The 14,731-nt window shown below is 40.3% G+C and overlaps 1 protein-coding gene across 1 annotated transcript in view; it reads right to left on the bottom strand.

Moving 5' to 3' along the window:
- Positions 1 to 5,746: 5,746 nt before the first annotated feature.
- The window catches only part of Cntn3 (contactin 3), a 340,669-nt gene continuing 331,684 nt past the window's right edge, over positions 5,747 to 14,731 (bottom strand). The window contains exons 21-23 of the mRNA XM_047534744.1: positions 8,641 to 8,753; positions 7,847 to 8,015; positions 5,747 to 5,923 (exon numbers count right to left, since the gene is read on the bottom strand). Coding sequence (XP_047390700.1) covers positions 5,823 to 5,923; positions 7,847 to 8,015; positions 8,641 to 8,753 — 383 coding nt within the window. The 3' untranslated portion in view covers positions 5,747 to 5,822. The remainder of the gene's footprint in view (positions 5,924 to 7,846; positions 8,016 to 8,640; positions 8,754 to 14,731) is intronic.

The following is a 14,731-nucleotide window of genomic DNA, read 5'->3' as shown; positions in this document are numbered from 1 at the left end:
CCTCAGGCCTTCAGGACTAACGTGCAGGACTTCTCTGTGAACTACCAGTCCTTCCAGATCGAGTGGCTCTTGTTTGGCTCAATTACTGTATTTATGAGGAACATATCGAGTTCTCTGTTGGCTGTGTACTGAACAGCAGAGGCCCTCTTAAAGCACAAGCGAAGCTCTGGTCTCTGACTCAGCATTTTTCCGAGTCGCATTGCTGGCTGGTCGGTGGCCACATTGTGAGCTGTGGCCACCTGAGGGCTGCCTTGAGGGACGAAGGGTTGCAGCCAACAGTCTGAGTTCTTGGCAGGTGCCCAGCTCGTGTTGGGAAGCCATGGAGACACCATCTCAGTCCTCCCACCTCCAGCACCTTCTTACTTTCATTACTGAAAGGTAGCTCCTGAGAGGAGCCCATCTCCAGTTCCTGGTTCTCCAGTCATGTTTATCTAGTTCAAAGCTAGTGATTCACCTGCAAGTCTGGAAAATGGAATGGAGTGTGCTCTGAGGTACAGATAGTGTTATGGTGGATAGTAATGGAGAACTTAAGCCTTAATAATAATGACCGTGATGTTACTAACTTACTAGACTATGTCCTTGATTACCCATGAGCCACCGATAAGGCCGGCTCAGGTGGCCCCTGTGACAGTCCTACAAGTCCTAATATCCACTGGTGCCATTTCAGAGATGACGATCATTTTCTTGGAGGGATTCACCTGCTTGCCTACAGTCACACAGTTATTGAAGGACATGAGTAGGACTCCAGCTAGACATCTGGAAACAAGTGTTATTAACCACTGGGACCTACTGTCTTCTCCACAAATCTGTTAACTTTCTCAGTACAGATGGTCTGCTTTTAACTGTTTCCAATATGTTATATGATACCTCTTATTCTCCTGCCGACCATCATTTATAATCTCCAGGGCCAGCACAGGAGACAAGAAATAAGCAAAGAAAACAGGAGAGGAACTGGTGAGCAATTCTCTGGTTTCATTCAACAGGTAGATGCTGAGCCCGTAAAGATGGACTTTGCACAAGGAGAGTACTTTGCCTGAGACAGAGGCCCTAATGAGTGTTTCTCCGCCTCATCTACGAATGTCGCCTTGCGGGGAAGTCATTCTTGTCTGGACACTTTCAAAAAGCCACTGCAGCAATGACATCGCAGTGGGGTTTCGATGAGACACACACCTTATTAGCTGGTGTCTGTCTACTCTCTGATGCCAAAGTATGTCTGCTAATTTGCCAAACTTATCAGTTGCCTGCTTTTTTTTTTTTTCTCTCCTAAAGTTTCCAAGGTAATATTCAATTATACAGGATCTAGTTCTTTTTCTTTCCCACTTACTAATGATCAAGGGCCGAAGATAATTTCAACAGGCAGAGCAGGAGTAAAGAATGAAGACTGACGAATAACAGAAGCATTCTTCTCTTACAAGTTTAATTCTCTTATCAGTGTATTAATTCTGTGCAAGTTCACAAGGTAATTACTTCCTCCATGTAAGCAAGACATGCTAAATTAGGGCACTGGGTTTACATTTGAAGAGCAGAAAACCCTAACAATTTAAATGAACAATATTCCAATCTGTTTACATATTTTCTTTCAAAAGAATGGTACAATTTACTAATTGCTAATTTTGTAATTGCTGTTGTGAGTCGATTTACCTCCAGTATTTACTGAAGTATATCCAAATTACAATGAATAATATTAGGGCAATTTTAATTTTTTAAAATAGTAAAATATGTTAGAAAAAAATGAACCCAATTAAGATTAATTTTAATAAAGATACTGGCATTTTTATGAGTATGAACTGGCAGAGGGATTTAAATTGGAAAGAAAAAATTAATAAAATCCTAATCATTTTATATTTTATTTGTTATGAATTATACCATTTGGTTTTCATTGGGAATGGTGAATTTATTGAAAATTAGTATATGCAGTCTCCAAAAAATATTTTAAATGTATAATGAAAACTAATTAAGGATACCCAGGTTCCCCAATTTGAAATGTGATCAATAATAGAAGACAAAGTACACCACACATTGATCCTGGAGATTCTTACTCAAGAGTCCAAATCTGACAGATCTGATTTCAAGAGGGACTAACGGCGTCTTCATGTTAAGAACTTATGGGTTGCACCGAATTTTCCCTGAACCTTACTTTACTGTGACCTTCACTTAATCTTCCTCAGCCTGTTTCCTGCTCTGTACAATGGACTACTAAAACCTACTGAGTGAGATCAGAGGGGGTAACTTAGCACAGGTAAAGGCTTAGGTCTGAGTCTGGCATATACAGTAAATCTATGCAATTTAACATTATCAACCTTGCATCTTTTTTTTTTTAATTTAGTTGTTGATAGACCTTTATTTTTTATGTGTTTGTATGTATTTTATGTATTTGTATGCGGAGCCTTGAACCCAGTGCTTCACACCTGTTAGGCAAGTGCTCTCCCACTGAGCTACAGCCCCAGCCCCATCAACCTTGCATCTGAACAGATGATCCCAGAATCGTTTTACCTGATCCTCTAGAAACTCTTGGAATCCCAGCTTTCTCCTTGGTAAAATGACATTGAAGGAGAGCTCAAAAGAGTGAAAGCAACACCAGCCCGAGGAGGTCTTTTGCCGTCCCAGGTGAGCTCCCGCGCCCGGACACGTCCTTCCTTTGCCATCTCCCAGCCCTGTAAGTGCAGCGCGCCTAACTGCAGTTCACTGGTAAAGATCTCACAAGCCTGTGAGGGTAACACGACCATGGTCCCCACTCTGCATGCAGGGAAAGTGCAGCTCAGAGAGCGAGGGAACTTGAACAAGGTTGCATGGCCAGCGGCTGGGAAAGGTGCTATCTCCATCCAGGAAGCATGACTCAGGCTGAGCTTGTGATTCTGCCCTGTCCCTCAGCCCTGGACGGGACTGCTGGAGGTATCCTCTGTCTCCACGTTTTCCAGCTCTTTCCCCTTCATTAGGAGACAGATGCACCCACTGCAACGCACCTTACACACACACACACCCTAACTTTCCCCACTCAATTCTACACAAATTCAATCCTCATACAAGAAAATGACTGAATTAGTATTTTCGCTGTCATTTTCTTCATATTAACAATGACATTTAGAATGCTTACGAATTAGAAACTAACATCTTTTTTCTAGTACATTTAAAATATTTTGAATAATCAAAAACAAGTCTCTAACACTGATACCAATAACAAAGTCTGTGAACAGTGTCATAAACTGATAATTTGAGAAAAAAACATTTTCAATAAAAAGGATACACTTACAACCCCCCCCAAAAATCATAAGAAATTAGATATCATGACTCAATGAGATGAATTTTCTACTGTTGTCCTCTTCTCCCTACAGCTGAAATAGCTTTAATAGAGAGATTACTGTTCCACATTGCTGATACTACTGAATCAGTAGGGTCTGAAATAATTTAAAGATATTCTGTTAAAACACTGAAAAGTTAAATGCTGGTTGAAAAATACAAGAAAGGATAGCATCAGTGTAACTATTTAGTTTGTTATGGTTTAGATATAAGATGTCTCCCAAAAACTCTCATGTGAGACAATGCAAGGATGTTCAGAGGTCAAATGATCTGATTATGAGAGATGTAACCTAATCAGCACATTAATACACTTGCACGGATTAACTGGGTGCTAACTGTAGGCAGGTGGTATAGCTGGAGGAGATGGATTACTGGGTGCATGCCTTTGGGGTTTATATTCTCTCCCTCTGGAAAGCAGCTTCCTGGTTGTCCTGAGCCACTTTCCTCCACCACACATTTCTGCCATGATGTTCTGCCTCACCTCAGGCCCACGGTTATGGAGTCAGCTGACCTTGGACTAAATCTCTGAAACCTTGAGTCAAAATAACCTTTTTCTTCTCTAAGTTGATCTTGCCAGGTATTAAGGTCACAGCAACAAAATGCTTTTCCAGGTAGATATTCTTCTTTTACAATTAATAATGCAGGAGCACTTGAATGTTATAAATTTTATTAGAATAATAGAAAATAATACATACAGATAACCATAGGATACGCACACAGGAATTTAAAGATCAATTTCATACTTTTCAATATGAAACAATGTCCAAATCTCATGGAGATATAGTGCTAGAAATAACACAGAACAAGAGTCATCATCTTGAAAATGAAAAGTATAGGATCATATTATAGGAATTCCTAGATAATAAAAAGGTACAACTCCATTACATGTAGAATAAAATACAAGTATTGGAGAAAGTTTCCCCACTTTTTGACTGGAAATAACAGTGGTCATATGAAATCTACTCGTCATTCAGATTCTTTCTAGATATATACAGTATATACAGACCTTACAGAGAAAGTTATATTTTTCTTCTTTGTGTATAATGAGTTTATCTTAAGTATAATCTAAATATAAAGTGGTATTTTATGGGGATATCAGAATTTTGCTAATTCTTAATCTTTCTTGATAGAGGAACTGTTGGTTTCAAATTCTGATATCTCTGGAAATATGAATGAGTTCCAGCAAAATGTGAAATTGGTAGAAAAGATGTAAAAAACTGATCTTGAATGACTAACACTCATCTGCTGATTTTCATATATTCTTTACATATTGCCAAGAAGCCATGTTTCCAATAATCCTTTGAAAACCACACATGGAAAGACAGTCATACACATCGAAGTCAGCAGCATTGCTGTAGCTTCTATTACCAATTTAACTCAGGAACTCAAAAGCCTGCCTGCCTCACTGCAGTAGGCAGTGGGATTTCATTAAAAAAAAAAAAAGAAAAAAGAAAAAAAAATCTCCACCATCCAAAAGAGAGGGTCCTTTCATGGAATCAGAAATTGGAAATGAATAATTTGTGGATTTTGTTTAACATTTGGGTTGACATTCAGGGTGCTACTTATTTTCTCCACCGTGTTTTAATGAAGCCTGAAAGTTTATTCTCAAGTGTGAAGAAAACAATTCCTGTTCTAGTTCTGTTTTAAATTTTGAGAAAGGATAAAATGTGTCTATTTCAGATTTTCAGTCATTGGAGGAAATAGTATACTGGAATTCAAGTTTAGAAAATGACTTTTAAATGCTCTAGGACATTCATGCCAACGTTGTGCAGAAGAACGCGGCATTTGGGGTGCCAAAGCCCTTTCACAGGTCCTTCTTTATCTTTCAACCATTAATTCATGGGGCACAGGCAGATCAGATAGTTGTTATTATCTCACATTTTATAGATGAATAATTGATAGGTACGGAGAGCAGTGATTTCTAACTTCTCACAGCCATTTAGTAGTTAAGTACATGGAACCTAATCACCCTCCTCAGCTCCAGAGAAGCATTTTCCAAAAACACTCCTGAATTACAATACCACCCCTTCCAACAGGGTAAGTGTTTAAATGTATTTTTCAACCTTGGGGGTTTAAATCAGCAACTTTAAAAGGATACTTATTAACTCTTCAAATAATGTGTTAATAACTGGAAAAGGGTTTTTGGAATAAATGAACAGTTTTCCAATGCAAAAGAAGAAAAAGTGCGTGTGTGTGTGTGTGTGTGTGTGTGTGTGTGTTGTATGTGGGGATGGAGGTTTTATCCACAGGCAGTACTTTAACTCATAGCTTAAGAACATTTGTATCAAAAGTTTGCAGTATGTAACATGTAAATTCCTTTGGTTTATCAAGTAAATATTAAGGCATTTCAGATTCCTCTAAAAGGATTTACTGTTGTTTTATTATACTCTTATTTTACTTATAATGAAGTAGAAAGTTAAAAACACAGAATTGGAAAAAAAAACATGCATAATCACTGTGCTTCTTGAGAGCACTTAGTATGGTAACCAATGAGCTTTCCAGTAAATAATAAAAAAGAATAAATATCACCACAGGGCATTTACAAGGAGAAACAGTACCACAGGTATGTAACTCGACACGGGGTGGACATTGGAGATGGCGGATGTGGATCCTCTCGCATCCATATCTGTCAAAGATGACAAACAGTTTATTAAGGACTATACCAACAGGTAGTCAGGGTGCTGGAGACTGAACGCATGGGTCCCCTGAAAATCACACACTGAGATCCTAGCTCGGGTATGGTGACATAGGAGATGCAGCCCTCGAAAACAGACACAGAATCAGCTGCACCTTAACACAGGAGTTCCCAGCCTCCAAGACGATGAGAAGCTCATTTCTGTAGTAATGAGAACTGTAGTTACACCCTAGTCCAGGTGTATTCTTACAGCATTCTGAAAGGACTCAGATGCAGACAGCAGCAATGCTTTTCCCATCAAAATCAAATCATGGCATGAGCCTCACCTGGGACCACAAGTGCTTCTTCAATCCGTGAGTGGAACACATAGGTGTTACTGTGAGGATCCATAAAAACACTGATGTGTTTTGGTTTTCTTAAGTGGAACTAAGCTTTTTTTATCTAGTATTATTTAATGTTAATTGAAATTAAAAAAAACAAGTTAATCATTTTGCAATTAATGATGCTTGATCACAAACAATTTCAGATAATTTGCTGATTTAATTAGAGAAAACTTCATTGGATAAAGGTTTGGAAAATCTGTTTCAATTTTATGCAGATGAATTATTGTACTTAATACAGGACATCATCTTTTAAAATGCAATCGATAAAAGCTCCATTTTCAGAGACAGCCTTGTGTGGTTACTGGTCTATGCAAACTCAGCAAATCCACAGACATCAGACAGAAGGCTGCTCTTGACTCAGCAGCTCGAAAATGCCATGGTAGAGTCTGTCCCTGCAAAGGCACAGAACCTGCTTCTTCTAAAAGTGCCCTGTCATGCTAACTCCACACCCTGCATAATGCAGGAGGCAAGCAGCATTTCCTACTGTAAAGCCCAGTAAATAACAATTAGCAACTTGATTCCTGTTTGGGTCTCCCAAAGTACACATAGTTGTACAAGTGTCTTCAGTCTGAAAAGGTGTTTTACACAATTTTATTTGCAGAACTCGGTTCTGAGACAGGTAGCCCCCATTTTCTTAGTATAGATTAGTTTTAGTTCAAGTGTGGCAGGTTATGATTTCATGGAAATAGAAAATTCCTACAAAGGTTCATCTCTCTTTTTCTTCAGTCATTTTCTTTTTTAAGATTAAAGACAATTGCTTCAATCTTGATCGCCAGCTACTATACAGACTAGGCTGAAGTCAATAAATGGAAAGAGAGAACAAAGTTATTTATGTCACTGAGAACTGAGAATAGGATATGAAGACAAGGTGGGCTTTATGATACTTAAATTGAGGCCAGAAAACTCCAGACAGGATTTAAGAGTGAAGATACAAGTTCTTCAACCATGGTCACTGATAAAAGTGTACTTTCTATAATAAAATAGCTTTCATTAGGATTTTGAGAGGAAAGAGCAGGAAATTCCTCTGAAACCTAAAACAGATTTCTTTTAAAAAGTCATCTTTTGGTGTGGCCCGTATAAAAGGCTTATGACCTGAGCAATGCTAATTTTTCTACTGAAAGAATTGACAAGCTTTGTCTAGAATTCGTAGGATGCGTACAACTGCAAAATCAGAGGTCTTAAAAACAGTGTGTGGGTTCAAGTTTGCCCTTGTGAATTGCTTAGGGAATTCTCTTCTCCTAGGCAATCCATAGGTGAATTTAGGCATAGCTCCAAATAAGGAAAACGATTCAAATTTTTGAGAAATACTTTGCGATGTCTTTCCTTCCTGTCCTCAAATTTCTCCCTGTTCTGCAGCATCTAGAGGTTTTCTTCCTGTCCTCAATTGCTCACGCTCCAAAACCACCTCCCATTCCCATGAAAGGCATGCTGGGAGAAAAGGATGGGTGGAGGGAGGGGCAGTAGCTGACTGGCTCCTGGTGGCTCACGACACTGACGCAGGTCAAGGGGACACTGAGTCCAACCAACTCACTGGTTATTCGTGGAATCCTGATCTGCTCGCTGCTGGTGCCGTCCCCTCCATCCGTGGTGGCCTTGACTTCAATAATGTAGTCCTCTTGAAAGGGCAGCACAAGTTCAGCCGAGGTTTTGTTTGTGTTCAGCACTTGCATGCTATTTTGACTGCTAGTCCTATAGAACACCTAAAACGCACCAACAAATACACTTACTCCTTATATTACCTTCTTTTACTTTCTTCATCATCTTGTCACTCTGAAATTATTTTGTCATTCTGTCCACAATAGAATACAAATTGCATTCCCAGCTCCATGCATAGGTCTTGGTTTATGGATTGGCAGACAGTAGGATCATTTGGCTTTCAAAATCAAGGAGGTGGGGAAGAGCGGATTTCTCCCTTGGAGGAGCTTAGCTAGAAGTAGAAAGCTGATTAACACCCTGTACAAACACCCTGTCCACAATTCCCACAGGAGCAGCATTATTTCATGTAAATCTGTACTTAACAAGTCAGATACCTTGATAATATGCCCTTTTATGAAAAGCTTGATATCTATGTCAAAATTAGATTACAGAAATCGTATCATCTGGGGTTGTAGCTCAGTGGGAGAGCGCTTGCTTAGCATGTGTGAGGCACTGGGTTTGATTCTCAGCACCACATATAAATAATTAAATAATAAAGGTTCATCGACAACTAAAAAAAAAAATTTAAAGAAGTTTTAAAAAAAATTTAAAGATTCAATTCCACCTAGCTTCCCTTGCAAAGTATAACTGAAAGAGAGAAAATAAAGTGTTGCAAATGATTCAACTTACTTTATATCCTGTTACTTCTGATTCATTCTCCATTGCCTTTACTTGCTCCCAATTAAGTAACACTTTAGTGTCTGTAGCATTCCAAACCACATTTCCTGGAGGCTGAGTGGGAGCTTGCAGTGCAAAAGGAGAAATTAAAAGTGATTTGAGCATGGAGTACTGTTTTACATGGAGCAGATAAAAGCTGACCACAAGGTAGTGCAAGGACTCTCTGGTAAAAGGCATCACGTGTACATGGAATCAGAAAAATTAACAGAGTAGAATAACTTTCTTTAAAAGGGGCATTTCCATTAAACTGTGAGAAACTGCATGTCATCATATTCAACATATACTTTCTTATTATATTTTTATGTTTTATTTTTTAGTACCAGGAGTAGAACCCAGGGGTGCTTAACCAGTGAACCACATCCCCAACTCTTGATTTTTTAAACTTGAGACAGGGCCTCACTAAGTTGCTTAGGACCTTGCTAAGTTGATGAGGCTGGCTTTGAACTTGCAATTCTCCTGCCTCAGCCTCCCAAACTGCTGGGATTATAGGAATGCGTCACTGCACCTGGCTCAACACATACTTTACGGATTTAATGCACTTCAAGTCTCCGGGAAAGCAAGCTGACAATACAGAGAAGCAAGTTCCTTTACCCACCACTAGAGGGATGCTTGAGGAGGAACCAGAAAAGGCAGGCATTTGGACTTGTTTTGACACAGAGGCTGAGAGAGATTGCCAAAGGAGCAGATTAAAGTCACACGAAATGAAGTGTGGATGATTTTCAAGCTGGTCTTGTAAGATGAGATGGGCAAAATGAGAGGCAATCAAAAATAAGGATTACTTAGATTTATTCTTGTGAAGTAATAGCAACACACATGAAATATTGTCACAGAGAATCCATATTTTAAAGTCTTTTCCAGAGTTCAAATCAATTTTTGAGAAAAATAAGGCAAAACACTAAAAAGTTAATGAGAATTCCATTAGAGAATTAATGAAACTCTCAGAGGTTTATAAACTTGGACCCACAGCTTAGCAACCCTGGAGAGGAAACTGGTGCTGGGGGCCTGGGGTGGGAGTGGTCAGGAATACTTCTAAGACAGCATCCTAGGGAGGGGACACTGGAGATCCAGTTCCCTGTCAATCACAAAACAACAAACATTACTCATTTGTCAACAGCATCACAATTGCCCACAACAGTGCAGAAATGTCTTATTCTTGTAGATTTAACCACAGAATGTGATTTGGTTACCCGAATTTGTAATGGGAATGTGATATAAACAATTACCTCTCCAGAGGAATTTCTAAACGTCACTGACTCACGCCAGGATGAAAATACAGCTGGACTTACAGATGGGAAAAGCTCTCATGTGCAGTTATGTGACTAATAACACTGCACAAGACTGTACTCCTGGTGGGTTCTTTGGTCTATTGTCTTCTCTTTAACACAGTTTTCTGTGGCTTTTAAATTTTTGTGATCTGATATTAACAGATCAGTTAAGATTGTCCACATTGCAATGCAGTGATAACAACAGTCCCAGAAATGCATATGGGCGATTACTTAGGATTGAAATACTAGTGAGAATGTTCTGGTAACTCAGTCCAGATATGGACCCACACTTGTTGAAAACCTTCCCAGCGTCTGTGATTCCCTGGGCCTGACAGCCCCATAAAAGGACAGCTTGATTCGATGCAGCTCAGGTGAGGTGACATCCTTCATTCAGCATGGTTTGGTCTGCTAAGACATGTGTGCTCGGAGGTTAGAGTGAGTTTGAGTAATTTGGGGTGAATACAGCGACCCCAACAGCAGCCTTGTGGAAGAGATGACTGAAAATTGGAGTTTGTCTTATGTGAGTCCCAAAACAGATGACTTGAAGGAGCTCAGCCTGAAATGAATACTTTTTGAAATGAAAAAAAAAAAATCTGAAAAAATGAAAGAGGAAAAATAAAGGGTTTCAAAGCTCTTTTCAAATTACATCAGTGTTTCCTGAGCACCAGGGAGGAATGTTCCATTTTTGACATTTTTGCTATTTTTGAAAAATTGACTTGATTGTTTAAAAGTACAAACATTTACTTTAGCCTCATCCTAACCATGAATACTCACATAATTGTGAGCTGCATGAGCCAGTTTCATTTTTTGATATTATTTAAAGTAAATTAAACTGATACTTCATTTTAAATTTCACAACCACATTAATAATCATCTACCTTACTATGACTGGGAAGAATAACACCATGTGGGAAGTTCTGAACCAGATAAACTTTCTTCCACGTTCAAGATTCTACTGTTGTTAGTAACCAATGTGTAGTGAACGTATATAGTGTGTTAGGAATTCCAGAATGTTCTTTTATATAATTCCTTTAATCCTCAGCACACTGCATTGTAATAATGCCTATTTCTGTAACTCAGAGTTAACAAAAAAAGCTGCACACTCATCACTTACGTTCATTTACAATAATGAAAAGGTTAACACAAACCAATTTTAATTATCCATCAACACATGAATGGATAAACAAAAAGGGCTCTATATGCATAATGGGGTATTTGTCGGTCTTTAAAAGGAATGAGGAGCCAGCTGTGGTGGTGCCTGCCTGTAATCCTGGTGGCTAGGGAGGTTGAGACGGGAGGATTGCAGGTTCAAAGCCAATCTTAACAACTTAGTGAGGCTGTACGCGACCTAGTGAGACCCTGTCTCAAAACAAAAAAAATAAAAAGGGCTGAGGATGTTGCTCAGTGGTTAAGTGTACCTGGGTTCAATCCCCAGTGGCAAAAAACAAAAAACAAAAAATGAAAATGAAGGACATCATGACATGTGCTGTAACACGGATGCTCCTGGAGGACTGTGCTGGGTGAGGTAAGCCAATCACACGCAGAAACACTGTGAAACCTGGAATAGTGAATTCAGAGAGGCAGCGTAGACTGGCCGTTGCCAGGGGTTGGGGAGGGGCAACAGGGACTTGGACGGATGTAGAGCTTCGGTTCTGCAAGATCAGAGGGTCCTGACCACCTAACGCAGCAGCGTCAGTGCACGCAACCCTGTGTTAGTGCTGCTGCAACTGTGCACTGAAAAATGGTTAAGATGGTAAATTTTGTCTTATGTAGACTTCACGACAATTAAAAATTTTAAAACAATCCTAAGACAGCTAACTAGTCAGGGGTGTTGTGTGGGTTCAAGACGGCTCTGTTTAATTCTGCATGCTGACAGCCTTGTGCTTTCCTGCCTGACCCACGGGCAGGAGGTGGGGCCGTGGGTCTGTGGGGCTCCTGCTTCCCTCCTGGGGAGACACACTGCCGTGCTCCCTGGCATCTCAGGAACTTCAGGCTTCATTATCAGATGTGCTTCCACCCGTGAAATACGAGCAAACAAGAAATAGGCAGTTTCAAGGAGGAAGTTTTAAGAAAACAGGGACAGGCACTGCTGGCCTTTCCCTCTCCTTTCTGCCATGAGACCAGCATGTCCCTGAGAGTGGCGGTCCTTCATTTGGGTCCTGAAGTGAAGACAGAATGGATCAGGTCTGAATCGCACTCATGATCAACATTTGGTTATGAGTAGTAAAGAAAGACTTGTATTTGTAAGCCACTGAGGTTTGGGGACCTGGAGAATTGCACCTGAACCAGGTCAATGTGACCGATATGGCCGGAAGTCTAAAGAGCTTTGAAGGCGCACAGTGAATTTCAAAGGCACAGAGCCAAGTATAAGTAGGAGTGGGCAAGAGAGCTTCCCACTGCATCTCCCACGACTTCTAATTTGACTGTTGTGTGTTCTCTTCTGTGGAGAAATACAACCTGGACTCGGCTGACTCAATTCCAAGTGATTTTGGACCTAACTTGATGCGTGGTCTGCATTTTGAATTCTTTTGGCAATTATTTGTCAACATTCATATCCTATAGATTTTTTTTCTCTGTGAGTTCAATTTCTATTGTTGGTAGTATGCTAAGATAGAAAATGTGGCAAAAATGAATTTATTTTGTATAAAGGCAGTATATCCTAAGATTTATAGAACAACACTAAGTGCAGGCTATCTGATTATGTGCTTAATTTTAAGTGTTACATAACAAAAATAGTTTTATCTTGGAAGGTTTCTCTTATGTCCCTCTGGGGTGACTGTCACACTCCTCAACATCAGCCCTACCGGTTTTACTTATTCTGTCAACTCCTGCCTGCAAACGAGTACCAAGATGATATTTCTCAGACTGAATAAAGCCAGGAATAGAAGACATATCTACAATAGGAAAATGACTAATTAATTTGTGGGGTGTTATCACAAAGAATAAGATACATACTAGGATATGCAAGCAACTAAATACACAGTATAACCTTCAAGAGACATTTTGTATAAGAGAAATAATCCATAGAACATGAGTCTGGGAGCAAAAGACTTGTGTTTTATTTTGGCATGATAGGATGGTGGGTGATTTTGTTTTCTATGATTTTCTTTTTTCCCAAATTTTCTATAGTAAATATGTTTTCCTTCATATAAAACATAGAGGTTGTTCATTGAAAGAACATTGTTGTGTGGTGTTTTCAAGGGTGATGTCTCCATACTGGTGACTGTACCTGGCACTTACTTTGAAAATATGGGATTTCAAGAACATATGCTTGCTGAGATTAATTATACAAAACTCAGTATGTTTCTCAACTCTTTCCCTTGGACACCTGATGGTAATAAGATGACTTCCATGAAAGGGAATGCTGTCAGCAGCAGCTGAAGAATACACTCTGCACGGACTTCCCCTGAGATGATCATCAACATTAGTAAGCAAGCTGCCCGAACACGTGGCATTGGGCAGAAGTCAAATAACCAAAAGCTACTTTCTCTCCAACAAGGAGAAAAATTTGTCTCAGAATCACTGAAGGATTATAAATGGACTTACATCTTTGGATCACAGGAAATGGACTCCACGTTTTAAAACAGAAACGTCTACTTTATGACTCATCCAAAACTCAGACAAAGATGCCCTCTCTCCCCAGAATGTTCGCATGATAGAAAACAGTGCTGAAGATGCTGGTAGCAGTATTGCTACACTGAAGAGGGAACAGAGCTAAACTGATCCCACCAGGGAGAGAAACTAGACCTGGAGGGAGCCTCTGCTAAGGAATACTCACTGGGCACCAGCTCTGGTTACTTGGGGGAGCTCAGGGATAAGCAGTGACCAAACCAGGCAACGTCTGTGCCTGGAGGAGCTGAGGCTCCAGCAAGGCAGGTGGGGGAACAGCAATCACATGACCTCCTGCAAGATGTGGTGTGCAGGTGGCTCTAAGTGGTGCCCCAGAACGTAGTCGGATGAGGGGATGTCAGGAGACGCAGGGCTGCAGATTAAGTGAGGAGTCAAGCGACACTGAAGGCACACTCCAGGGAGGGAGTGTTTCCTGGCCATCTGGAGGACGAGTCCTCTAGGCAGGGTCGGCAAAGGTGGAGGTCCTGCAGGAAAAAGTGGAACGGCAAGGTGGACTTAGGAGGGAATGAGCGGGAGCGGGAACTGGGGGACAGACCGTGGAAGACCTTCTTGGGCATTTTAAGGACCTATATCTGGAATGGAGGGAAGTGACTGGAAGGGTCTGAGCAGCAGTGTGACACTCTGGAGATCACTCTGACCCAGGGTGGAACCATCTCAACAGTGAGGGCCAATCCATGGGAGAGAAGGGGACAGCTTGTTCCAGGGTGAATGCAGTAAGTGGCAGATTCTGATAAATTTAGAAGTCTGAGACTGCATTCATCGTACAGAATGAGAGAAAGAAACCTAAGGATGACTGAGATTTGCTGCAATAATGGGGGTTGATTTTGCCAAAAAGGGGAATATTGTAGAAGATACAGGTTTGAAATAGGCTGGGAATGCAATCAAGAGCTCAATTTAAGACATGTTCACTTTGAGATCTTATTAGATAATTCTTGAGGCTGTTGAGTACCTGGATCCACCCATACTGACAACCACAGTTACCACTTGAATTTTCAGTTACAGGAAGCACAATATTGGTCCTACAGATTCTTTCCTGCAGACTCTGGATGTAAAACTCTCAGGTCTCCTTTTAGAAAGTAGCGCCATTGCACCATTTTGAAGCCATCTGCCACTTTTCCTCATCAGTCTCACTGAGGATGATGTTGTCA

This window comes from Sciurus carolinensis, chromosome 19, assembly GCF_902686445.1.
Source record: "Sciurus carolinensis chromosome 19, mSciCar1.2, whole genome shotgun sequence".
NCBI lineage: Eukaryota > Metazoa > Chordata > Mammalia > Rodentia > Sciuridae > Sciurus > Sciurus carolinensis.
This window is presented reverse-complemented; position numbering and strand designations above follow the sequence as displayed.